This window comes from Taudactylus pleione, unplaced genomic scaffold, assembly GCF_031769625.1.
Source record: "Taudactylus pleione unplaced genomic scaffold, aTauple2 ptg000005l, whole genome shotgun sequence".
Lineage (NCBI taxonomy): Eukaryota > Metazoa > Chordata > Amphibia > Anura > Myobatrachidae > Taudactylus > Taudactylus pleione.
Window position 1 is genome coordinate 26982064 of NW_028284408.1, and position 26591 is coordinate 27008654.

The 26591-nt window shown below is 48.5% G+C and overlaps 1 protein-coding gene across 7 annotated transcripts in view; it reads left to right on the forward strand.

Annotated features, from left to right (window-relative positions):
* Positions 1–7928: 7928 nt before the first annotated feature.
* Positions 7929–26591, forward strand: part of TROAP (trophinin associated protein) — a 61324-nt gene continuing 42661 nt past the window's right edge. For 4 of the 7 annotated variants that reach the window (XM_088448838.1, XM_088448868.1, XM_088448928.1 and 1 more), the window contains exons 1-4: positions 7930–8196; positions 9472–9789; positions 11040–11238; positions 11647–11798. In XM_088448838.1, the coding sequence (XP_088304964.1) occupies positions 9514–9789; positions 11040–11238; positions 11647–11798 (627 nt within the window). In that variant the 5' untranslated portion in view covers positions 7930–8196; positions 9472–9513. Of the gene's footprint in view, positions 8197–9471; positions 9790–11039; positions 11239–11646; positions 11799–26591 lie in introns of all 7 variants that reach the window. The other 3 variants (XM_088448841.1, XM_088448993.1, XM_088448839.1) reach the window with 2 other exon arrangements.

Here is a 26591-nt window from a genome sequence, read left to right on the forward strand (position 1 = left end):
ACCCTGCACTTGTCACAACTCATGCAGTTCCTCTTTCATGTCTGAGGTGTTGCTCTTTGCTCTGGTGCTACTAGCTCACTCAGGTCTATATCTCAGCAGTTTGTTGTATCAGCCGAGTGTGCTAGAAGCACCAGAGCAGAGAATGACACCAGAGGCAGGAAAGAGGAACTGCACGTGTTGTGACAGGTGCAGGGTGCTAGTATGAACTAGGGGTGTGCACCGGCCACTTTTCGTGTTTTGGTTTTGGATCTGGATCTTTCTTCGTGTTTTGGATCTGGATTGGTTTTGCCAAAACCACCCTTCCGTGTTTTGGGTTCTGGGTTTTGTGTATTGGATCTGTATTTTTTTGAAAAAAAGCATAAAAACAGCTAAAATCACAGAATTTGTAGGTTTTTTTGCTCCTATGCTATTATTAACCTCAATAACCTTCATTTCCACTCATTTCCAGTCTATTCTGAACACCTCACAATAGTGTTTTTATGTCCAAAAGGTTGCACCGAGGTAGCTGGATGACTATGCTAAGCGACACGAGTGGGTGGCACAAACACGTGACCCATCTAGGCGTGATACTGCAGTGGCAGACAGGATGGCAGTATGAAAAACTAGGCCCCAAACTGTACATAATGCAAAGAAAAAAAAGAGGTGCAAGATGGAATTGTCCTTGGGCCCTCCCACCCACCCTTATGTTGTATAAACAGGACATGCACACTTTAACAAACCAATCATTTCAGCGCCAGGGTCTGCCACACAACTGTGGCTGAAATGATTGGTTCGTTTGGGCCCCCACAAAACAAGCTGGCAATTAATCTGTCCCTGCACAAACTGGCTCTACTTGAATCCACCACCACAGGTCCCTCTGTACGTTCTGGAGGCTGGTCTCCCTTGAAGAGCTGATAATTCATTTTGATGAACATCATCTTCTCCACATTTTGTGGAAGCAACCTCCTACGCCTTTCGCTGACAAGGTTCCCGGCTGCACTAAACACTCTTTCGGAGTACACACTGGAGGGGGGGCAACTCAGGTAAAATAGAGCCAGTTTGTACAGGGGCCTCCAAATTGCCTCTTTTTCCTGCCAGTACAGGTATGGACTGTCTGACATGCCTACTTGGATGCTGTCACCGATGTAATCCTCCACCATTCTGTCAATGGTGACAGTATCATATGCAGTGACAGTAGACATGTCAGAAATTGTTGCCAGGTACTTCAGTCCGGACCAGATGTCCAAACTTGGTCCTGCCTGCCCTGCATCACCGCCAGCGGGTTGCTTAGGATACCTAAGTTTTTTCCTGGCAGCCCCAGTTGCGGGAGAAAATGAAGAAGGAGCTGTTGACGTGTCACGTTCCGCTTCAGCTGACAGTGTGTTCACCAGCGGGTCTTTGCACCTCTGCAGGCTTGTGTTGGCCGGAAAGAGAGACACCACATAGGCTTTAAACCTAGGATCGAGCACGGTGGCCAAAATGTAGTGGTCTGATTTCAACAGATTGACCACCCTGGAATCCTGGCAAAGCGAATGAAGGGCTTCATCCACAAGTCCCACATGCCGAGCGGAATCGCTCCGTCTTAGCTCCTCCTTCACTTTCTCCAGCTGCTTCTGCAAAAGCCTGATGAGGGGAATGACCTGACTCAAGCTGGCAGTGTCTGAACTGACTTCACGTGTGGCAAGTTCGAAGGGCTGGAGAACCTTGCACAACACGGAAATCATTCTCCACTGCGCTTGAGTCAGGTGCATACCCCCTCCTTTGCCTATGTCATAGGTGGATGTATAGGCTTGTATGGCCTTTTGCTGCTCCTCCATCCTCTGAAGCATATAGAGGGTTGAGTTCCACCGCGTCACAACCTCTTGCTTCAGGTGATGGCGGGGCAGGTTCAAGAGTGTTTGCTGGCGCTCCAGTCTTCGGCACGCAGTCGCTGAATGGCGAAAGTGGCCAGAAATTTTTCGGGCCACCCAAAGCGTCTCCTGCACGCCCCTGTCGCTTTTCAGAAAATTCTGCACCACCAAGTTTATTGTGTGAGCAAAACATGGGACATGCTGGAATTTGCCCAGATGTAATGCCCGCACAATATTGGCGGCGTTGTCAGATATCACAATTCCCCAGGAGAGTCTAAGTGGGGTAAGCCACTGGGCGATGATTTCCCTCAGTTTCTCTAAGAGGTTGTCGGCGGTGTGCCTCTTACTGAAACCGGTGATACACAGCGTAGCCTGCCTTGGAACGAGCTGGCGGTTCTGAGATGCTGCTACTGGTGACGCTGCTGCTGTTGCTGCGTAAGGTGATACATCTACCCAGTGGGCTGTCACAGTCATATAGTCCTTAGTCTGCCCTGTTCCACTTGTCCACATGTCCGTGGTTAAGTGGACATTGGGTACAACGGCATTTTTCAGGACACTGAGGACACTTTTTCTGACGTTTCTGTACAGTCTCGGTATCGCCTGCCTAGTGAAGTGGAATCTAGATGGGATTTGGAACCGGGGACACACTACCTCCATCAATTGTCTAAATCCCACTGCACTAATGGCGGATACCGGACGCACGTCTAACACCAACATAGCAGTCAAGGCCTCAGTTATACGTTTTGCTTCAGGATGACTGCTGTCGTACTTCATCCTCCTCGCTAAGGACTGTTGGAGGGTCAATTGTTTAGTAAAAGTAGTGGTGTTCCTACTTCCTCTCTGGGATGATGAACGACTCCCAGCAGCAGCAACAGCAGCAGCGGCAGCAGTAGGCGTAGCAATGCAGGATCCTCCGGAGGAATCCCGGATAGGAGAGTCAGTCATGCCAGTGACATGGCCTGCAGGACTACTTCCGATCCTGACTAAGGAGGAAATTGACGAGGAGGGAGTTGACGGTGTGGTTTGCAGGCGCTTGGATACAACAGGACAACGGGATTTAGGTGTCCCTGGACTGCTTACGGTCTTAGCCAAAGTTTCTGAACTTGACAGTAACTTTTTATGAACGCGCTGCAGGTGCCGTATAAGGGAGGATGTTCCTAGGTGGTTGACGTCCCTACCCCTACTTATTTCACCTTTACATATGGTACATATGGCAAGACAGTTGTTGTCCGGATTTGGATAGAAATATTGCCAGACCAAAGAGGTGGAATGTTTGGTCTTCTGCCCAGGCATGACCGTGATGGGCTTTTTCATCCCACGGACAACAACTGTCTCCCCCGGAGCCTGATTTAAACAAACCACATCACCATCAGAATCCTCCTCGCCAACTTCCTCCTCAGCGCCAGCTACACCAGTATCCTCATCCTGTTGTACTTCAACAGTGACATCTTCAATTTGCATATCAGCAAGTGGACTGTGGGTGCTCCTTTCAGCACTTGCAGGGGGCGTGCAAACGGTGGAAAGAGCCACCTCTTCCCGTCCAGTGCTGGGAAGGTCAGGCATCGCAACCACCACCACACTTGGACTCTCCTTGGGGATTTGTGATATCTTCTTAGAAAGCACAGTTCTTCGCTGTGCTTTTGCCAGCTTAACTCTTTTGATTTTTTTAGTGGGAGGAGGGCTTCCATCGTCATGTGAAGCTGAACCACTAGTCATGAACATACTAGGGATCGACCTTAGCCGTTCCTTGCCACTCCGTGTCGTAAATGGCATATTGGCAAGTTTACGTTTCTCTTCAGCTGATTTAAATGTTTTTTTCAAGGTCATTTTCCTGAACTTTGTCATTTGGGATTGTATGTGCCCTCTATTATGACATTGGGCATCGACCTTGGCAGACGACGTTGATGGCATGTTATCGTCTATGTCATGACTAGTGGCAGCAGCTTCAGCACTAGGAGGAAGTGGTTCTTGATCTTTCTCTATTTTATTTTTATTGGAGAAAGTTTGGTCCTCCATTTATGTTATATCGATTTGATATATACGTGCGGCTAAACTCAGAAAATATTTTTTTATTTTTGCTGGAGAGTAGTGCACTTTGTGGGTTACACCAGCCTTTAAGAAATGAGCCAGCCGGCTCTTTACTTATGGGACACAGGCGCACGCTTGGCGCTGCTCCTTTGTTGATGCACGTGCGGCTACTGCGCACACAATTCACAAACACAGAAAATATATATTTTTTTGGTTTGGAGTGTACTTTGGGGGTTACAGCACCCTTTAACGGTCAAGCCAGCCGGCCCTTTACTTATGACACAGGCGCACGCTTGGCACTACTTTGTTGATGCACGTGCGGCTACTGCGCACACAATTCACAAACACAGAAAATATATATTTTTTTGGTTTGGACTGGAGTGTACTTTGGGTGTTACAGCACCCTTTAACGGTCAAGCCAGCCGGCCCTTTACTTATGACACAGGCGCACGCTTGGCACTACTTTGTTGATGCATGTGCGGCTACTGCGCACACAATTCACAAACACAGAAAATATATATTTTTTTGGTTTGGACTGGAGTGTACTTTGGGGGTTACAGCACCCTTTAACGGTCAAGCCAGCCGGCCCTTTACTTATGACACAGGCGCACGCTTGGCACTACTTTGTTGATGCACATGCGGCTACTGCGCACACAATTCACAAACACAGAAAATAATTTTTTTTTTGGTTTGGACTGGAGTGTACTTTGGGGGTTACAGCACCCTTTAACGGTCAAGCCAGCCGGCCCTTTACTTATGACACAGGCGCACGCTTGGCACTACTTTGTTGATGCACGTGCGGCTACTGCGCACACAATTCACAAACACAGAAAATATATTATTTTTTTAGCACTTGGGGGGTGCACCCCTGATGGACAGAGCACCTCCTGGACAACACTACAGCACCCCTTTAGGACTGGGACACTGCACAGGACTTTGGAGTGGACACAGCCCCTATGGAGAACTGACTGCACAACACAGTCCAGCCAGCCCCTATGGACTTTGAAGTAGTGGACACAGCCCCTATTAACAACAGCAGCACAGCACAACCCAGCCAGCCCCTATGGACTTTGAAGTAGTGGACAACAGCAGCACTGCACTACACTACACAGCCCAGCCCAGCCCAGCCAGCCCTAACTCCCACCCTCCCTCTTCACTGTCCACAGCCGAGTGAGAAAATGGCGCCGACGCGGGTACCTTATATAGGATCCAAAACCCGCGAGACTCGGAAGGCGGGATGATGACGTTTTGCCTCGATTTCAGATCCGAGTCAGGTGGGAAAAGTCGAGCCTGACTCGGATCGGGGGGGCTCGGGGGGGGTTCGGATTTCAGAAATCCGAACCCGCTCTCTCCTAGTATGAACACTATGAAGGTTCCTTATCTTGAAGATCAAAGGAGTGTGACAAAGGCATCTGCTTATTTGTTCTCTTCTCCTGGTCAGAAAGCCATAAGCAGGTTGAAGCAGGTAAAGAAAAGAGATTTTTGGGCTTGATGGGATTCATATAATGAGCTATCTGAAGATATAGCAGATTCTTCAATTTGGTATAGACTATTACAAGGTGTTTTAACCCCTTCCAAAAGATGATAAGGTCCGCTATCCGAGTGTGATGAAATAGTCAGCACGCCACGCATGGTAACAGAGCAGGAAAGTCAAAGCCAAAGGAATATGCAGTTGGAAGGTCAGGTAACAAGTCAAGGTCAAAACGTACTAGTCAGAATGATGCCAAGGGTTAGTGCAGCAGGAGAAAGATGAGGGACAAGCTGGATCATGCACAGAAAGCACAATATTAGTGATCTGCAACACTGGACACTAGAGATGTTAAGCTCAATACTCAGTAGCAAGGAGAGAAGCACCTCTTCCCCAATATTGAGGTTGGATACTGCAAAGGAGCCTTAAGCAGACAATGGAGGCAGTCAGGAACAATCAGCTGATCTAAGCTCCAGGAGAAAGCAGCATCTGACCCAGGAAGTACTTGTCCTAAGGCTTGCAGTGTCTGACACTATGGACCTGATTCAGACCCGGTAACTAAGTTGCGCTCGCTCACTCTGAGCGATTTTTGCCCATCTGCGCATGCGTATAATTCGCAGTGCGCGTGCGCAAGCCAGTCGTTGCTATCTGATTTCGGTTGCTCATAAGCCACTATCAGATCGCTGCTTTGAGTGACAGATAGTGCCATTTGTGGGTGGTAACAGGGGAAGGTGCTTATGAACGGGGGAGTGGATGTGCGAACGCAGGCGTATCAGGCAGCCAAAACGCCGTTTAAAGGGCGTGCATAATTAGCAAAGTAGCATCATTGTACACGTCACCTGCATGTATTTCAGCCACCACTGATCGCTGTGCTTGCGGTGGGTTAAGGCAACCTCAAAGGCTGCGAGCAGTTCCGATAGCTCACGATGGTCCAGATTAATCCTACATTTCCCGGAGATGATATGTGGGCGTCCTTACGCGATGCAGTGCGAGCACTTCATTTAAATTCCTGGACCCTTTTTGCCAGCGAGCAGCCGCAACTTGCAAGCGGGTCTGAATGAGCTCCTATGTGAGCAAAAGTGTTATCACAACTAATACCTTTGGTACCTACAGAGTTCTGAAAACTGTGCTGTCTGACCGTGGCCTTTGGTGTAATCTAATTCTCTTTATTGACACTATGGGGTCAATTCAATTTTGCGACATGGGCGCTAAGCGATTACGACAAGGAGTTGTATACTCTTTTCTGCTTGCACCTCCATGGGCTGTGAGCTGAAATGAAAAAGAGGTACATCGTAAAACTGTTTAAGGGGCCCCTTGTGTGTAATTGAAGCTGCCCCAATGAGAGGGATTTATTGAAAGAATTAAATGTTATAAAGCATGGAATAGTCTGTCCACACAATTTCTGTTTGCTCTGCAGATGTTTTAAACATAATTTTTAAGTTTGAAGCTGTCACAGCCCTTTCGACGTGCTTGTTTGTGTACTGTGCCTCCCCCCCCTCTAAATCCACCTTTTGAATAGCGTAGACAACCTGCGAGGTGCATGTAGCAACTTTTCATTGCTTTGTTATACAGAAAACCTGTGAACGGGATATGCCTCACAACCATCTCACATCACCACACCCGGGACACAGGAACGAGGGGTATAGATAGGTAATATACAATTCAGGCGCTACTTAGAGTGTCTCTACCAAGGCAGCTGTATAAAGGGAGATAGTCTCCACACAAATAAGTAATGTATGAGATAGAATAAACAGTTCACAGGTTGGCCTGACGAACTCTGACAACAAATAAATTAGTTATGCGGATGAGATATATAAAAATACATTTAATATCTAAAAACATGCGAATACATGAAAATTGTCAAAAGACTTAAAAAGGTGAGTATACATGGCACACCATTGAGTTATTCGAAAAATAGCAAAACAGCAATTAGTAATTAGAACCATGGATTCCAATGTTCTCCAATTGGCTTTTTATATAGTAGACAGTACGCTCGAATATGAGAATGCTCCTTTAAGGTTAAGTATATCGTCCAGCAGTAGGTATATTACTAGTTCCGTGAGAGGATGAGTGGGAAACAGTTTAGCGAAGAATAGCAACACACAGTTGTTGAATCCCCTTGTAAACACAGTGAATGAGCTGGATTTTCCAAAGAGGGCGGCAATTTCTTTAGGAGGTTTCCTGGAAAGTCCTTATGGTAAAGTGGCTGTTCATAGAGAGGACACAGGACAGAGCCTGGAAAACAGGGCAGTTGGGAGTAATGGTATAAGATCACCTTTTGGGTGGGGGATCCTTATGCTACACTAGCACAGAGATACTTGATAGATGTTAGGAATTGTCCTTTTATCCATCTACAGCAGCTCCATTTTTTTATTACACTAGGCAAATAGCATACATTACAATATATTTAATTGACAATTGTAATAATTCTTGGCCTGGTCCTTCCTATTCCTAATAAACGAGGAGTACAATGATGGCGGCCGCTGACTTCAAGAATCCCACTGAGCATGCGCGCAATATCATTTTAGTTCCTCCCACATTACGTCATGTCCGCTCTGTAACGGACGGTTCCCACTACAATTCTTTTTTTTTCTAGTGCCAATCAACGTGTCGTCACGTCGGTTTAGTCTGCACACATGATTTTCGTCACTGTTCTTTCACAAATCCAATTGGATGACAGGGAACGGACTCCCCTAGGCAGTCGGCACCTTATGACCAATCAGAAGGCGTCGCTTTTTATGAACTAAAAGAAAAGTTCGTGGTAAACCTGTGAGACTCCGGCTGGCCTGGGCAGATCATGGGAGCGGATACGTCCGGGGATAAATGTACAAGCAATCTGAGCTCGGCGTAGAAGAGAGGCGGTTGGATTGGGTGCGTGTGGAAGTGTGTGTATATATATATATATATATATATATATTTATTTTTAACTCAATCTATGTGATGTGTAACGCTGTCCTGTGTATCTGATCATAATAATCCTATATGTAGTGCCACGGTAAGGCAGGGAAATAACAGGGACCATACCCTAACAATGTAGAACTTCTGTGATGTTAGCCTAATATGTATGCCAGGCATGGTCTCTTGAGTATAGTATTACCTTCTTACCACAGTGGTCACTGGTCAAAACGATCATATGTGCCAGCCAAGTAACCTGTGCCATGATGGCTAATGTATATGTATGTATGCACTGTGGGCCTGATTCAGACCCGCTCGCGAGCGCACATCGCTTGCTTGCGGGTCGATGGTGGGCCATTGCACACGCGAGCCCCGGAGCGAGTGAGAAATCACTCACTCCGGGGCTTGCTACAAGACGGGGCGGCTGTCGATGTTGACACATCGTTCCGCGTGCATGAACGATTTCATGGACGACTAACTATTTAATCACCATCTATATAGTTTGTACAATCGTTCCATGTGTATGCACTATATCGTTTGTCCGGGAGTGTTCAGGAGTTCAAGGGAAATTGTTAAAGAGATTGGATCGTTACCTACATCATACTGTGGGCCTGATTCAGACCTGGTCGCAAGCGCTGAGCGCTTGCAACCGTGTCGATGGTGGCCCAGAGCGCATGACGGAGCCGGCTCCGTCGTGCGCATGCGCGAGACCCGGATAGCGGCGGGCAAGCTGTCGCTCCGGGTCTCGTACCAAAGGAGGCGTGCTGTCGATGTTGAGTGACAGCACGCCCCCTTTGGTGGGTGGGCCGGGGGGGTGGCTGCCCAAACGGAGGCGTTCCCATGTGAATGCCTACCGTTTGGGGCCGGCCCCACTGATATGTCAGTGGGAGAGATTTCGGCTGTTAGATCCGAAATCTCTCTGCGGCTTGCGGAAACAAGACCCTACCACAAGGGTCTCGTCGCAAGCCTGATGGTCGCGATGGTCTTGACCATCTTCCTGGCCGCTCGCTATAGCTGTGGGTGGTCACCCACAGCTATGCGAGCGGCCAGGAGGCCGTTCTAATAAAAAAAAAAATAGCCCGGCCCTGATTCAGAGCGAGCGCTCTGTCAAAGCGTCCGGCTCTGAATCAGGGCCAGTGTACCCACCTTTAGAAAGTTGGTCATGTATGGAAAATAAGTGCTTGCATAGTTTCTTATGTTCTGATGGTTTATTTTCAATGGTTGCCTTCAGTCTTTTTGTTTATTCTGTAGGCAGATATTTAGGAGGTGCTTCATGCTACACATCTCCTGCAAATGCAGGGTATCCATCTCCTGCGAATGCAGCCTGTCAGTCAAGCTTCGGCCGAGGTGCCACATGCACCCATGGATTTTCATAAGAACAGTTGGGTGAAAGGGAAAGAAAACTGTCTTAGCCCTCCAACATGTACTCAGCAGGGCAAGCACAAACCAACGTTGCAAAAGATAGTGCTGAAGGACCCACAGAAAAGCAAACTTCCGGTTCCCTCCAAAACCAGGGCACCCCCAGACTTTCAAAAGATGCATCAGGCCTGGCAGAGCCAATTTCAGAAGGTATGCGTGAGTGGGACTATGGGGTCTAGTTACTAAGCAGTGTTAGGAGACAGAGTAAAAAGTGATAAGGTGCCAGCCAATCAGCTCCCAACTGTCATTTTTCAAACACAGCCTGTGAGATGGCAGTTAGGAGCTGATTGGCTGGCACCTTATCACTTTTCACTCTCTCCTAACACTGCTTAGTAAATAGACCCCTATATCATTTATTTGTTTCCTGTCATTATACTAAAGGCAAGGCAAAGAAAGACCACAAAGCCTCTGCACTAGTAGCTTCATATCTTCCCAGAGAATTGATAGATTGCGTTCTCATAAATATTGATTCAGACTTTCAAATGATTGCCACGCCTGTCTGTATGCAGTCACTGTCCATTATAACAACTTGCAAGTTTGGGAAAACAATATATGTAAAGGTCCATTATAACCAGCCATTGCGTGTTCTTCACATGCATGTGATATATGATGGTTTTACACAGGTTGTATGAATTGCAGAATGGGCCTAAAAATTGGTTTCTAGCCCTCGCCTTTTAATTGATAAGAAAACTTGCTACAATATGCAAAAGCCGCAGGAGATGTCTTGTGTAAATAGACGCTTCTTGCGTGATCCTACTGCGTGACTATCAGATATCAAATAACTCTCAGGTTACTCAGGATGGCTGGTGTAGTCGTGCTGCGGAGGCCAGGAATATCTTCATCGGAACACGCAGGCCCTTACCTTGACACGCCTTGAAACTGTGCCGACACGCCCATGTTTTCAAGAACGCAGCCCATTGCCGCCCCCAAATGGCTGCAGCTTGTCAATCATTCTGTGACTTATAGGGCACTTCGACCGTTATCGCAGACACCAATCTGCACCTGTGCATGCGCAGATTGCGAGACGTCAGAGTTGTATGTAAACCATCTGGTTGGTGTACAACTCTGAATCAGGTCCATAGATGCAAATCTTAGCGCAATTCTAAATCCACATTAGCGGAACCCTCACAATATTTTTTTTAGTTTGTCCTCTTCTTCACTGTGCATATTACAGGTCAGTCTGTGATGTGTCAGCATATTACCGTGCTAATAAAACAACACATCCCTCCCACATTGCTTGACACTAGAGCTGTTCAATGTTATCTTAATAAGCTGTCAAAGTACTTCCCTTTGTTTTTTGATATAATGAGCATTTAATAGTAAGACTTGTGATCGTTTAGTAGTTAATGAAAAAGTCCTTCAAACATGTTGTTGATATCCAGTATATCTTATTTTCACAGGGTAAGGCTGTGAGTAAAAAGTCTTGCACTCGTCCAAAACCCTTTAACTTCTCACAGAAAGGAGATCGGTTTAAAGTACCAGGGTCTATGGATGTGGGTCTTCCTGTGTATCCTCCAGCAAGTCACAGCGTTCGGGAGCCTTTAAGTGAAGTTGTTCTTGGTCTCAACAATCTCAAATGCAAGGATACCGATGTAAAGGGTAGATAAATACTTTAATCTTTTTCATTCTACGTGTGTGTGTGTGTATCACCATGTGTAGGCCAATAGTGTTGCACTGTTTACTGTCGCTGTATGAGGGAACCAATAGCGCCAACCTATCAGTCTGGTAGCGTAAAGATACTCTCAAACACACAAATCAAGAGTCTGCATATCATCAATAACTTTACCCTTGATTTAGGACTGACTCTTGTGAGGTTTTACAGTTTCTGATCATATATGGTTGTGCAGTTTTCTATTGACCATAGCCAATTGTTTTTAAAACTCAGTTGTATCTAAGAGATAATTGCATTGTTCAAATTGAAGTTTAAAAAAAAAAAAAAATGCTTTAATTCAGATGTATACTTTGCAGTAGATGGAGTTAGTGACTGGTATATTCCTAACTTTGCAGATACCTCTGAAGTGGAATTTAAAACTGACCCAGCAGCTCTGTTGAGCATTCTCTCTAATGTTGGGGTAACCACTGCTGCAACCAGTAAACTGAGCTTGGCACAGAGGGTGCCTATGAGGGTGTCGTCAACTGCTCAATCGTGCAGGAACATGGTAAGAGTAGAGGGAGACATTGTGTATGATTTGATTACATTGCATGTGCTTTTGCTCTACTTGGCAATGGGTAAACTCAATTAGCCCCGATAATTTACCAGGTGTGAAAAAGAGTGGTAGTCTTGGCTTTAATGCTTAGGGCTATTCAATTAGAGCCCCTTTCTCCTTCATCCACTAGGGGACACTGGAGTTCAAGACAGTGGGGTATAGACGGTGGTAGAGTAGAGCCTGGCACCTTAAATAATTTAGAAGTGTGACTGGCTCCTCCCCCTCTATGCCCCATCAGCCCCAGTTTTTAGAATGTGCCCGAGAGAGCCGGTCGCACATCAGGCTGTCTCCAGCCTTTTTCATATTTTTTAATTTTTATAACAGTTACAGCTGAGGACAGGCAGGCTGCTTGCTGTGGCAGTCTGCCTGCTACGTGGGAGCCGCCGGGAAGGGCACCACACGGCTACTGCAGCCTGTGTCCGGTGACCCTGAGGAGGGGGCGGCACACAAAGGAGTCATCGGACCCCGAGAAGACCCGCCACTGCTGACACCGGCATGTGTCCGGGTTCCTCTCCGCCCCCTCAGCCCAGCTTCCCGGCCGCAACAGCTGTAAGTATGACCACTGCTCCTGATTAGCAGGAGCAGTGGAAGTATAGCTGGGCTCAGTGACACTGTCACTGTTAGGAGGGCCCGACTTTCCCCTGCCCCGCACCACCCTCTCCCCGACTTCGGATACAAGGGGGTCACCAGCGAGGGCGCAAATTACAGCCCCGGTCGTCGCTGGGGCTGCTGGAGGCGCGTCATGCAATCTAGCGGCGCCTATTTTAGTCGGGTTTCCTCCTCACTGCCGCGCTGTGGGCACCACGCGGCTGTCGGCGCTGCTGCATAGGAGAGCTCGTTAGCAGCGCCGATCGCGCTTGCCCTCCTCACACATGGCGGGCTGCTGTGGCTACTAAGTCCCGCTGTCTTAATCAGCGCACGGACCCGGCGTCGAGACCCGCCCTAAACAAACACTTATGGCGCGTCCTGCAACAGCGGCGCCATTTGTAAGGGTTCTCCCCCTTATTGCTCCGCAGCAGTAATAGCCGGCAAGCACAGCGCTGAGTCATTTCACTGGAGCAGTGGACATCAGCTGAGGCTCTCCTCTCCTGCTTAGCAGGAGAGGTGTTCTTTTAAGAGTATGCAGCGCGGACCAGCGCCGGCAAGGGAGCGCGCTTCCCTCTTAAGGAGAGGGGACAGCTTACAATATAAACAACTCCCCCTTTTATTAAGAGGGTCCGTTGTGTAGCACAGCACTGACTCACTCCTGCTCGGGGAAGAAAAGGGTCCCGCCGCCGGCTGAGTCCGGGTCTCCTGCCCTTCCCCCCACAAGGGGGAGATGTGTATTGAAGCTCAGTTAACTGTAGGTCAGGTAAGTGACAGACGGCTGACTGCGCTATCACTTACGAAAAGCGCTGTAGCTCTCACTGTAGGTACAGCGCCAGTCGCACTGAGGCAGCCTGTATATATTTAACAGGGCAGCACAGACTGTATAATGGTTAGCATTGCCGCCTCACAGCACTGAGGTCATGGGTTTGTTTCCCACTATGGCCCTGTGTGGAGTTTGTATATTCTCCCTGTGCTTGTGTGTGTTTTATAACAGCGTAGCTGTTAGTCTGCTGAGGCGGTGCTTTAATGTATAAGCTCCGGCGCTAGCTACTTCGGGGCTCTTGTGTTTAAGCCGCTTCGGCGCCCTCCACAGCAGTATAGCTCATTGCCCTAACACCTGCTGCTCTGATGGATATGTCTAGCCTTTTGCTGCCCCTCCCTCAAACTTGCGCTTAGCAGGTGCACTATGACTCCGCTTTATGCGGTTCTGTTGAGGGGACAGCTTATGTTAGCCGGGACTCCTCCAGGCTAGCATGGACATTTTGCGCACACAGCGCGGTATAACTTTACCCTAGCGCAGTGTAAGAGTCATCTCTGTCACTTCTGCAGATCGCTCCCCGTGTCCCAGCGCCTACAATGTACGTGTTGTGTGTGTGTGTGTATGTAGATGTATATGTAATCCCATATAGGGATGTATGTATATATATATATATATGTGTGTGTGTATGTATATGTATAGATATAGATATATATATATAGATATAGATAGATATATATAGTGTATACCTTTTTTCTACTCTGCTAATCGGGTGGTCTATGGACAAGCCTTATTCCAGAGAGGTTAATTAGCACACTGTGCAAGGTTGACAATGTTCCAGTGCACGCTTTGGCAGCACATATACAAAAATATTGAAACGATATCTGTGGGTGAGGAGAACTCTCCATTGGGTTGGGTCTCAACCCAGCGTTGGCTGAGGGGGCAGGCCTTGGGTCAGGTCCTCCCGAATCATCCATTCTCAGGAACGAGAATCCCATATTGGGCTTACCATCCCTGTGGCCCAGCATTAGAGGCCGGGACGGCCACTTCTTTAGCTGTGTTAATAACAACAGCAGGCCTTTATCCCCTGTTTAGATTGGGGGATTGCGCTGTGGTTTTTCCCAAGGGACAGGTCTCCCTTTTAATATGTTGGGGAGGCTCTGTTAGAATACAGCTCACTTTTTGGGGACAGTAATCCCTTAAGTTTGTGGATTGTTACTCTTCTGCACACATATATAGCTCAACTGATTAAGGCGAGCACTCCAGTAACAGAAGGGTCCCAGGTTCGATACCAGTCTGGGACAGCACACTGATAAAATATCCTGCCCATTACACCGTAGCAGGCTGATGGCTACACGCAACACTTGAGCAGTCTCCCTGCGTTGAGGTAAGCCACATGTATTTATACTAAGCCCTGCTATAGAACATATACGTGTATTGCTCATGTTCTAATTTTAAATATTATCGCACCTACTAATCTATGTACTACTATGTAGGTATGCATATGTGGAGATATATATATCGCTTCTTATCCTTATAAGGCAGAGGTAGGATCTGTTATCAGTTTTATGTCTGGTACTTAGCTTATTTAAAAGAAGGATTCTGCAATTGAAGTCTGGACTCTCCTCATCCAGTAGTTGGTACAATAACTCCGCTTTACACCATCTCTCCCTAAGGATTTGTATGTGGGTGTGTGTACGTACCTATATTTCCACGGATGGGAAGCCGCCTGCGATTACCAAAGCTGTCAGCTTATCTATGTGTATGTGTGTATATATATATGTGTGTGTGTGTATGTATATATATATATTAAATGGTGGCTCTGTAGACTAGAGTCATGTTCTGCAGCTTACATAGTGATAGACATTGCTTATATTATGAACCCTATACATGACTGGGGCCTTCTTGTATATAAAGATATGTACTTCCATCCTTCTGGGGTTATAGTTCCTTCTTGTTAGTCCCTATCTATGGCGCCCCCCTTTAGGGTGATCTATGATTATTTTAACTTTGCACTTGGTAGCAAACTTATAAGACACTGAGAATGCAGGATATAGCAGGACATATATATAAATATAGCATGCTGATCTCCCGATGCCGGAGTCTGACAAGTTAACTTGCTATGTTGGCACTACTCTTTCTTTCAAAGAGATGGCCTTCTTATGCAACTATGTTTATCTATATGTACGGGTGTATATATACTGATATATTCCCATTACTTGTATGCATAATTTCTAATAATTGGCAAAACCTGGTTTTTAACCCTATTGGTTATCACTACAGATATGTCCCTTCCTTTCTTGGGATAACTAATGCACTCTGTCTATGTACAGGTACCCTTCTCAGTATAGATTCCGGTACTCCATATTATTGTCTTGTCACATATCTCAATAACATGAGTCTCTAAAGGGCCCCTAGGTACATTCTATCTGTACATAGAGAATCCAGGTTCTATTCTGTAATCAGGGATTCATTTGTTAAATTACATGAAGGCCTAGGGCCCCCGCCGATATAGGCAGGGTCAGGCCTGGATTTTATTAGATTGATGGGCGTAATACACACTTCTCCATTATAAGTGTTAATGTACTGATACTTAAACTAGTAGACCGTTTTGTGGTATAGGTATAATGTCTATATGGATACACATCCCTAATATAACAAGCTCAGGTATAGAGTCCTGTTGAACGACCTTCCTGCCTCCACTAACATTTTGCTAGTTTATACAGTGTTTTCTACTGCAACATCTCCAGACTGAAGTCCGTGCTGTAGAGCATTGGGTCTTAGCCCACTGAAGCTATTCCCTATACCTGACGGGGCAGGTTGCTGTGAGATGAAAGAGGTCAGTGACATTCTACATAGCGTCCAGAGGGCTTTTGGCCGCTCACAGGTAAGCGGGCTTACCCCACTAATGCTCAACCTGTCATTGCATAGCCGCTTTCTCCCTTATGCACCCTAGCTGCGGTCCTAGCAGCCATCTGCTTTTTTAATCAGTTGGCTCTACACTTTAGAGCTTCCCTGGTGCATAGTTTCAACATTGAGATTAGTGACACTCTTCTACTAGATCTGTTGGGATTATGGACTGAAGCGCTTTGAGGGTCTAGTGCACATCTTTACATTAAAGTGTGACAGTCAATATGTCCTACGCAGGGGGCCTGGTGGATTTCCTGTTCAGTCTCTGTGGATGTTTTCATCACATTGACGGGTACCTGACTGGTACCTTCAGGGTTGTCCTAGTGCTCTAGCCTTGTGGTATGGAATGCTTCCCTATATTGGTAGCTTCCTGCGTGGCTGTTGCATCCGTGCTCTATAACTACTAGGGTATCCTGGTTGTTCACCCTATGTTCAGGCCAGCGGTTGGTACTGCCTACGCACTTCCATCATGTTGGAAGTTGTCTGTTGTTTTGAAGTTTGTGGCTGTGATTTGCTTTTCGACTGCAGGTGTTCAGTCGCTGTTTTCTACTCTGTTTTCAGAATGGGTTGTTCTGCTGTCTGACCCTCTGACAGGTATTGTAATCTCAATCCTCTCAAACTGCCTCGGCCTCATTCCCAGTGTGATCTCCACTCGTTGGAGTCTTCTATGGTCTCTCCCTTCCGCTGGTTTACAACTTTGTAGTAGTTGGACTTCCAGAATGGTTTATGGTGACTGTTCGGCCTTGTCTTTTACCTCTCTGCATACTCTGTTAGGAGTCTGTGGACAGGATCAGCTCTGTTTCTGTAGATTGGTATCGTTCTACTTGTATCTTTATGACTATGTCCAACAGTGCTGGTATTCTGCTATCTGCGACTGTTGCAGCTTTCTGTTTCTGAATCTGGTACGGTTTTCTCGAGTTTTGTTCTCGGGTTACTGCCCTTCTCATATGGATTCGGGTTGGAGTTCTCTGCTCCCAACAGTCCGGCTTGGTCTGTTTTCAGCTGAGCTTACAGCGTTAGGATGCTTCTCACCTGAGGGTGTTTTCTCGCTAGCCGCTTATTCCATTCTATTTATGCTGTAAGTTGTGGTATTTCTGTGTCTGTTCCGCAGGGAGTTCTGATTGTCTCCTGGCACACGACATTTGATCCTCAGCTCTTGCCTTTCCGTTGAACCTCTGGTTCTTGGCGGTCCCTGTTCGGTTGGCCAAAGGGTTGGCATGTTCACAGCGCTTCCCACCCAGGAGGTTGGCTTTGGGACGTCCCCACTGTCTTGAACTCCAGTGTCCCCTAGTGGATGAAGGAGAAAACAGGATTTTGGTACTTACCGATAAATCCCTTTCTCCGATTCCACAGGGGACACTGGACGCCCGCCCAGCGCTGCATACCTGCCAGTTGTTTCGTTCCTTCTATGGTTGTGTGACTGCATGATTCCCTGCAGTGGTTTCCTCTGTTCTCCTTCAGTCGGTCTTGTTCCGTTCTGTGGTCTTCTCCTCGTTTTCCTGTTGTCCTCCGTCTCCTCTCGGGCTCAGTTCTTAAACTGGGGCTGATGGGGCATAGAGGGGGAGGAGCCAGTCACACTTCTAAATTATTTAAGGTGCCAGGCTCTACTCTACCACCGTCTATACCCCACTGTCTTGAACTCCAGTGTCCCCTGTGGAATCGGAGAAAGGGATTTATCGGTAAGTACCAAAATCCTGTTTTTTCTCCCCTGGTAATTTAACTGTTAACACATAGGTCTGGGAACTTATACCGGTTTCTACATGTTAACATGGTCGTGGCACCCAAAAGTATGGTATTTGTCAGGGATTCTTTTCGAGTCTGCTCAGCCTCGAATAAAAATATTCGTTAACTGCAACCTGCGGGCTCCCTTCGGGTCTAATTGAATAGACCTGGGGGAACAATTAGCCATCGGTTAATTGGGTTCCCCCCTACTCGTTTTGATTTCTCTCAATCAAACTAATCATGTTTTGGTGTGTTTTTGATGTGAAATAAAGCAAAATTATTATATTTGTTTGGCTTTTATTGCTTTTTCCTCCACCTAATTATTGTTTTTGATTCAATGGAGACAATTCAGTTCAGCATGATTTTCAATAGTGCCAGGAAGGAGTTCCCGGAGCTATTCAATTGTCCCCATCGTGCCCTGCACTTAGTCGAGTGCTGGTTATCGCGGCTTAAGCCGGGTGTTTAGTGCCGGTAACCAGCATTCTCTGACTTAAGTGCCAGCTGTGATGCTGTTAGCGCAGTGCTAAGCTGGAAAACTGCATCGTGGCTGGCACTTAAGTTGAATTTCTGATCGCAGCTCAGGCGGGTGCGAGCAGAAATCCTCTAGTCTGACTTGGCAGCGCGGTCAACTGAATAGCTCCGGGAACTCCTTCCCGGCGCTATTTACGTTGTGCTGAATTGAATCTCGCCTTTTGTGACATGTCCTAGTTATTCTTTAAAAACACTGGGGCTTATGTAATGGCCTGTGAGATGCAGGCTCTGGCGAGATGCTATTACATAAGCCCTTTATCTTCTTCAATGGCAGAAGTACTTTGTAAACCTGTAATGACCTATAAAATGATGTTGGCATCAATCAGGAATTTGGCTGTATGACATACAGATGTTGCTACATTAAGCATAAAATGTTTCAGGAAAGGGGCTAGATGGTTTAAGAATATAATTCACATTACTGGAACAGATCATAACAAATCTCTCTATAGGGGAGTTTTATTAACATATGCTACTGAATCAGAATGTTTAATCTTGGCACGTAGAATTTGTATATTTCTCCTTCATCCACTAGGGAACACTAGAGCTCCAGACACTGGGGAATAGTCTGTGGTAGAGTAGAGCCTGGTACTTTAAATAATTTAGAAGTGTGACTGGCTCCTCCCCTCTAAATCCTGACCTGCTAATGATTTAAACTTGGGGCACTCTCCCCGGCCCCTATATGCCGCAATGCGAAATGATGGACACTCGCACGCTGCGGCACAAACAATTTAATTGTTCCCGGCCACTTTAGACTAATTGAATTCCCCCACAAATAGTTTTTTCTTTAGCAGAGTATCTAAACTATTTGATTGTCCTTTGCATATCCTGTCCTAGCTAATTCAGTAGGTGGAATAGGTCAAGTCTGCAGCAGCTGACCAGTCCCTGTGGGTCTGCATGCGCCCGGCGTCTATTCTCTGACGGTGACCAGGTCACCGCATGTTTCTCCACCCGCGGGACACTGCGTCCCGCGGGTGAGAATGGCTCCCGCAGGCTGTGAGGGCAGGGCGCTTTTTGCCCTCCTCCTGGAGGGCAGGGTGCTTTTTGCCCTCCAGAAGGAGGGCAGGGCGCCGTGCCCCGCTAAAACAGCCTAGCGGGAACGCTATGTTCGGACCAGCAGCTGGTACTGACTACACACTTGCATCAGGTTTAGAAGTCGTCTGTTTGTTTTCTGTTGTGGCTTTTCTTTTCCACTGTTGCCAGAGGTTGGTTGTTTTTTCCAGGCAGAGTAAACGCTGGTCTTCACCTGGGCTCGCTGAAGGGTTCCATTTGCCGTTTAATCCCTCTGTTTCCAGAATGGGTTGCCCTGCCGTCTGAACCTCTGCAAGGAGTTGTAGTCTCATTCACTCTCGATTCCGTCTCATGCCCAGTGGGATCTCCACTCGTTGGGGACATCTACGATCTAACCCTTCCGCTGGCTGTAAACCCTCTAATTATTTGGACCTCTAGAATGGTCCTGGTCAACTGTTCTGTACTTGGCTTTGGACTTCATGTATACTCTTGTTTGAGAAGTCTGTGGACAGGATTAGCTCTGATTATGTATATATGTTTAATTATACATATCTCTATATAATTTTTTATTTTTAATGCCTGGCAGTGCTTGGATTCTAATGTCAGCGACTGTTGAATCTTCCTGTTTTTAAACTCTGGTACGGTTTTCTAGAGTTTTGTTCTCGTGTTGGATGCTATAGATTCTTGTTGGGGTTCTCTGCTACCAACAGACAGGGTTGGTCTGTTTTTAGCTGACATTACGATGTTCTGATGATTCTCGTCTGCTGTTGTCCACTAGATAGTCGTTCTCCTGTTCCATTCGACATACGCTGTACCTTGGTGTAATTAACTGCGGCTGTCTGGCGAGGAGTTCTGAGTGTCTACTGTGCTCTACGATGCATGATCCTCAGCTCATGCTTTTCATTTGGGCCTACGGTTCTTGGTGGTCCCTGTTTCGGTTTGCCTGCGGGGTTGGCAAGTTCTCAGCGCTTCCCACCCATGGGGGTTGGCTTTGGGATGTCCCCAGTGACTTGAGCTCCAGTGTCCCTGTTAGGGTGTATATTTCTGGTGTCTGCTCGGCATCCACTCCTCTCTGAGGGTCTCATAGTTACACAAAATCTTCTCTTCATCAATAGTGACGATTATAATTAATTATAGGAATGACACAATATTTTCCTCTTTAATCTATTTTCTCTGTCTGATATTGCTACATCTGTGACCCCCCTAGATTACTTTATTAATCTTCCATATAGTCTTTTTACGTATTCCTTCCTTTACCATAACAAAACCCAGACAGAGCGTTGCCATTGTTATGCTATGCATAACAATCAATGCTCAATGTAAGCTTTTACCGGGCTGAAACCACCCAAATATCCCTTGACAAATCTATCAAGTCCCCTGCTTATCTTACCCATAATGTATTATTGCATATTAATTAAACCTTGAAATCATACTCAGTTATCTACAGACCATATACATGATATAAAAAGTATTTTACTCCATAAACGGGAATTGCAAGGTAATAGATGGTTTACATGCGAATAATACAAAGGATAATACAGTACACAGTACATAACCTCAGAAGTGAATCTCGAACTTTAATCCTAGTAATGAATTACCCCGTGCAGTTGCTAAATAAACTTCAATGCAGATTATATTTAATCATTCTACTTCAGGGTCCATAGGGTATCCACAGGATACCTTGGGTATAGGTGTGACGTCAGTCATCGGGCACCATGGAGTTAAGCTTTCAGCCTCCCAGGATGCACTAGGGTCCCCCTCCTATACCCCGTCCCCGAGCCAAGGCACCTCAGTTTAGTTTGGTGCCCGGCCGGAGTCGGGTGCACCTGTTGGAGTGGGGGCTAAGAAGAGCCCCTGAAGCTTTCCTGCATGCAGCTGTGGCTGCACATCTGGATGTACAGCATGGACAGTCAGTCCTGACGTCCATGCTGTCTTCCCTACACCCCCGCCGGTACCAGAACGCCGGTACCGATCCGGGGATGCTGGTGAGCATCTGGGGTCACAGCTAGCGGTGACCCCAGATGTTCCGGACCATGGACGGATTCAAGGGGGACAGCAAGGTAAGCAGCGGGGTCCCGCGGTGGGTACCCGCTGTTACATGGTTCAGAGTCCCCAGGCAGGGGGCTCCCTGGGGACTGGCTGCAGCGTGGAGCCAGGTAAGAACCTACGCTTCCACTACCCCCCTGGGACAGCGGACTGCAGCAGAGCGGTAGCGCTGCGGCGTCCCGGGGGTTAAATCCATGCCAGGGGAGCGCGCCTTCCCTGTCTCACAGCCGGCGCCTCCCCCGCTGCACACAGCCCTCTCTGCACTGTGCCGACTGGCCCTGTGGCAGTGCTCCTCCCCCAGGCCAGCCTCCTCTCTGCTCCTCGGCGGCCATCTTCTCCAACGCATGGTGAACGCTGCTTGAAGCCTGGAAGGAAGCATCTTGGTCTGGGTCCCCCCGCATACCTCTCCTCCACTGTGGTCAGGTCTGTGTATGCAGCGCTGTGTCCTACCAGGCTGTGTCTGTGTAGTTGAGTGATCAGCGCTGGTTAGTGCAGGAATTGATTTTCTTTGCATTGTATGTGACTGTGCTAGCGCTGCTGCCTGTATCTTCTATTCTGACTTTCAGCTTTATTACTGTCCCTGTTCTTTCTACTAAGCCCTTGCAGGGTGGTCTCTCACCTCTTTAAAATACAATTGGTGAGAGGGGTCACATACTTTGTACCATCATGTCTGAAAGTGATTTTCCTCTCCGGCTACAGTGTACTACGTGTAAAGTACCTTTAGCGGAGGGGGAGGGTAGCGCGGAGGGCCTCTGCCGGCAGTGTTTGTCAGTGGTGCAGCCTATTACGGTTACAGCACCGGTACAGGAGCCGCCCTGGGCTTGTTTCGCTCAGGCGCTTACAACCTTAGTGGGCCAGTTAGCTCCGCAGCCCGCGTTTACACAGATGGGTTTGTCCCAGCAGTCAGTGGTGTCGTCACCCATGCAGGGTTTCCCAAGACAATTGGTGGTACCCCGCAGTCTCCCTATTTCCCCTCTCCCGGTTTCTCAGGAGCCGGTGTGGGTTAACTCCCTGACGAGTTCTGTACAGCACTTGTCGGATGTGTTGCAGGGGGAGGCTGTGATGCGGCCACATAAACGGCCGGTGGCGTCTCTGTCGGCTCCTTATGAGGATGACGAAGGGACGTCTGATGGGGAGATTCTGGATCCTTACGATCAGGAACCTCTCCATACTAAGGACGCTGACGCTAGGTCCAAGGTGTATATTCCTGGACTTATTCAGGCAGTCCGCACAGCCTTGGTGATTGAGGACGAAGTTCCCCCAGCTGCTAAATCCAAGTATGCCTTTTTTAAGGATGTGATGGGTGACGCCACAGTCTTTCCTCTTTCGGGTCAATTAATGGACCATTTAGAGGAGGTGTGGAAACAGCCTGGCAAGCGATACCAGCCGCAGAGGCGCCTGGCAGTGGCTTATCCGTTCGCGGATAATTATTTTGCTAAATGGGAATCCCCTCCACAGGTGGATTCTCACGTGACACGTCTTGTCCGTAGTGCCACATTGCCGATGCCATCCATGTCCTCCCTTAAGGATGCTACGGACCGCAAGGTGGAGATCTGCCTGAAGTCCGCTTATTCCCTTGCGGGGGGGGCAGCGCGGCCGGCTATGGCCATTTGCTTGGTTGCCAGAGCGATGGAGCGCTGGGCGGATTCATTGGAGGCGTCTTTTGATTCCGACTGTCCGGCCGAACAAACGGAGTTGATTGGTAATCTCCGTGATTCCGCCACTTATATCAACGAGGCGGCCTTAGACATTAGTACACTGGTGTCTCGAATTTCTTCAGCAGCGATGGCTGCTCGTCGCACCTTGTGGTTGTGATCCTGGAAGGCGGATGCTGACTCCAAAAAGGGTTTGGAGGCGTTGCCCTTTAACGGAGAAGTTCTCTTCGGTCCAGATCTGGACAAGATTGTGGTCACGCTGGCGGCAGCCAAATCGGCATGTCGGCCGCGGTTCCTTCTGGTTCAGGACCATCGTCCTTTCGGTCTTATAGGGCCCAGGGCAGGCCCAAACCACAGTCTTTTCCCCGACAGGCTGGTCCCAAAAAATCGGCCAAGCCCCGGAAGCAGGCATGGAGTACCAGACGTCCGGCCCTTAAGCCCGATGACAAGCCTGCGGCCTGACGGTCCGGGCCTCCCTTTGGGGGATCCCAAAGTGGGAGGCAGCCTGCTGCAGTTCGCCCAGTGTTGGTCGGTCACCACGACAGACACTTGGGTTCTCGAGGTGGTCTCCCACGGGTACGCCCTCTCTTTCCGGCACAGACCCCCGGCTCGATTCTTCACCACGGGTCTACCATGAGACCGGAACAAGGTCATGGAGCTGCGGAAGGTCTTGCACACTATGCTCCAGGCTGGAGTTATAGTGCCTGTTCCATTCTCCCAGAGGGGCCAGGATTTCTATTCAAATCTTTTTTTTTTTTTTTTTTTGGTGCAGAAACCCAATGGGTCATATCGTCCGATTCTCAAGCTCAAAGCTCTCAACAAGTCTTTGCGGGTACCGAAGTTTCGGATGGAGACCCTACGGTCCATCATTCTGGTGCTGGAACCTGGGGACTACATGGTGTCATTGGACATACAGGACGCTTACCTGCATGTCCCTATTCTTTTGTGCCATCAACAGTTCCTCAGGTTTGCAATCCGCAGCGACCACTTTCAGTTTCGGGCGTTACCTTTTGGCCTGGCGACAGCACCGCGTGTGTTCACCAAGGTGATGGCGGTCATGGCGGCTTCTCTGCGGCTGCAGGGAGTCCGCATGTTGCCGTACTTGGACGACCTTTTATTGGTGGCAGGATCTCCAGAGCTCCTTCTACGCCACTTGGACCTGACCATTGCGCTGCTGCAACGGCACGGCTGGCTAATCAACTGGCAGAAATCCACTCTAATCCCGTCTCGGCGGATTCTGCACCTCGGAGCCTTATTGGACTCGGGACAGCAAAGGATCTTTGTGACGGAGGAAAAGATCTCTGCTTTACAGTCGAGGGTGCGCAGTTGTCTGCACAGCCACCGGGTGTCTCTACACTCGGCAATGAGGTTACTGGGCTCCATGGTGTCGGTGTTCGACATGGTGGAATACGCCCAGTTTCACTCCAGACCTCTGCAGCACCTGATCCTGTCCAAGTGGAACGGGCTGCCTCAGTCTCTAAAGTCCCAGACAATAGTGCTCACCCCGGAGGTTCGCCTGTCCCTTGCCTGGTGGTTGCAGACGACCCATCTCAGCAAGGGACATCCGTTCTGGGTACCAAATTGGGTCCTGTTGACAACGGACGCCAGTCTTCGGGGCTGGGGAGCAGTTTCGGGCCCACACTTGTTCCAGGGCAGGTGGACGCCGACAGCGGAGCTTCCAATAAATATCTTGGAACTCTGTGCGGTCTTCAATGCTCTCCAGCTGGCACATCGGGTTCTCCAGGGTCGTCCGATGCAGGTCCAGTCGGACAACGCTACCACCGTGGCCTACATAAACAGGCAAGGAGGAACCCGAAGTCGGGCGGCTCTCGTAGAGGTGTCTCGGATCCTGGTATGGGCGGAGCGCAATCTTCCGGCCATATCAGCGGTCTTCATCCCGGGAGTGCTAAATTGGGAGGCGGACTTTCTAAGTCGCCAGGACGTTCATTCGGGGGAATGGTCCCTGCACCCGGACGTTTTTCAACTGCTGGTGGACAGGTGGGGTCTTCCAGAGATCGACCTCATGGCGTCCCGGCACAACAACAAGTTGCCGGTGTACGGGTCTCGCACAAGAGACGAAGAGGTGTCTCTGGTGGATGCTCTGTCCGTCCGGTGGACGTTCCGGTTCGCATTCCTGTTTCCTCCGGTTTCCCTTCTTCCACGGGTAATCCGGAAATTCAAACAGGAAGGAGGGACGCTCCTGTTGATAGCTCCCGCATGGCCCAGACGGCACTGGTTCTCAGACCTTCATGGTCTGTCCGTGGACAGTCCTCTGCGGTTGCCGCTACGACCGGACCTTCTGTCGCAGGGTCCTTGTCTTCACCTGGACCTGGCTCTGTTGTCTTTGACGGCGTGGCTGTTGAGACAGCCATGTTGAGGTCCAGGGGGTTTTCCAGCTCTGTGGTGCGTACCGTGTTGCGAGCTCGGAAACAGTCGTCCGCGAGTATATACCATCGCGTGTGGCATACGTTCTTCCAATGGTGTCGACCGAGAGGTTATGCACCGCGGGAGTTTCGTCTGTCTAGGATACTTGCCTTCCTACAAGCGGGACTAGATCATGGGCTTCGCCTTGCTTCTTTGAAGGTACAGGTTTCAGCCCTGTCTGGTTTCACCCTAGGATTGCTACAATCCCGGATGTGCGCACCTTTATGCAAGGTGTTCTCCGCATTCAGCCGCCCTTTGTTCCACCTGTGGCGCCTTGGGATTTGGCTGTGGTCCTGAGGGCTCTCCAGGGACCGCCGTTTGAACCACTGGGCTCAGTGGATCTTAAATGGCTAACAGCTAAGACTGTTTTCCTTCTGGCCATAGCTTCGGCCAGACGTGTTTCTGATTTAGGGGCTCTCTCTTGTAGACCCCCTTTCTTGATTTTTCATGGGAACAGGGCAGTGCTCCGCAAGTTGTTTCCCAGTTTCATGTTAACGAGGAAATAGTTGTTCCGGCCTTTAACTCTCCTGGTCTTTCAGTGGGTGAGGCCACTTTGGATGTTGTGCGGGCCTTAAGGACTTATGTTGACCGCACTTCTTCGTTTAGGAAGTCGGACACCTTGTTTGTCCTCTATGGCTTCCGTAAAAAGGGTTGGCCTGCTTCAAAGCAAACTTTGGCAGCCTGGATCCGTATGGCAATTTCTGAAGCTTATCTTCATGAAGGTCTGCCGGTTCCTCCTTCTTTGAAGGCTCATTCCACTAGGTCTGTGGGTCCTTCGTGGGCAGCTCGACGTGGTGCCTCTGCAGTCCAGATCTGCAAGCCTGCTACGTGGTCCTCTGTCCATACCTTCGTGAGGTATTACAGGTTTGACACCTTCGCCTCTCAGGATGCTTCCTTCGGGCGGCGGATTCTCCTTTCAGCACAGGAGCGTCCCCACCCTTAAAGGATACTGCTTTGGGACATCCCCAAGGTATCCTGTGGATACCCTATGGACCCTGAAGTAGAAAATATGAGATATGGTAATAACTTACCTTTGTTATCTCTATTTCTACTAAGTCCATAGGGTTCCACAGGACTCCAGCCCTGTCGCACCTGTGCTGCAGA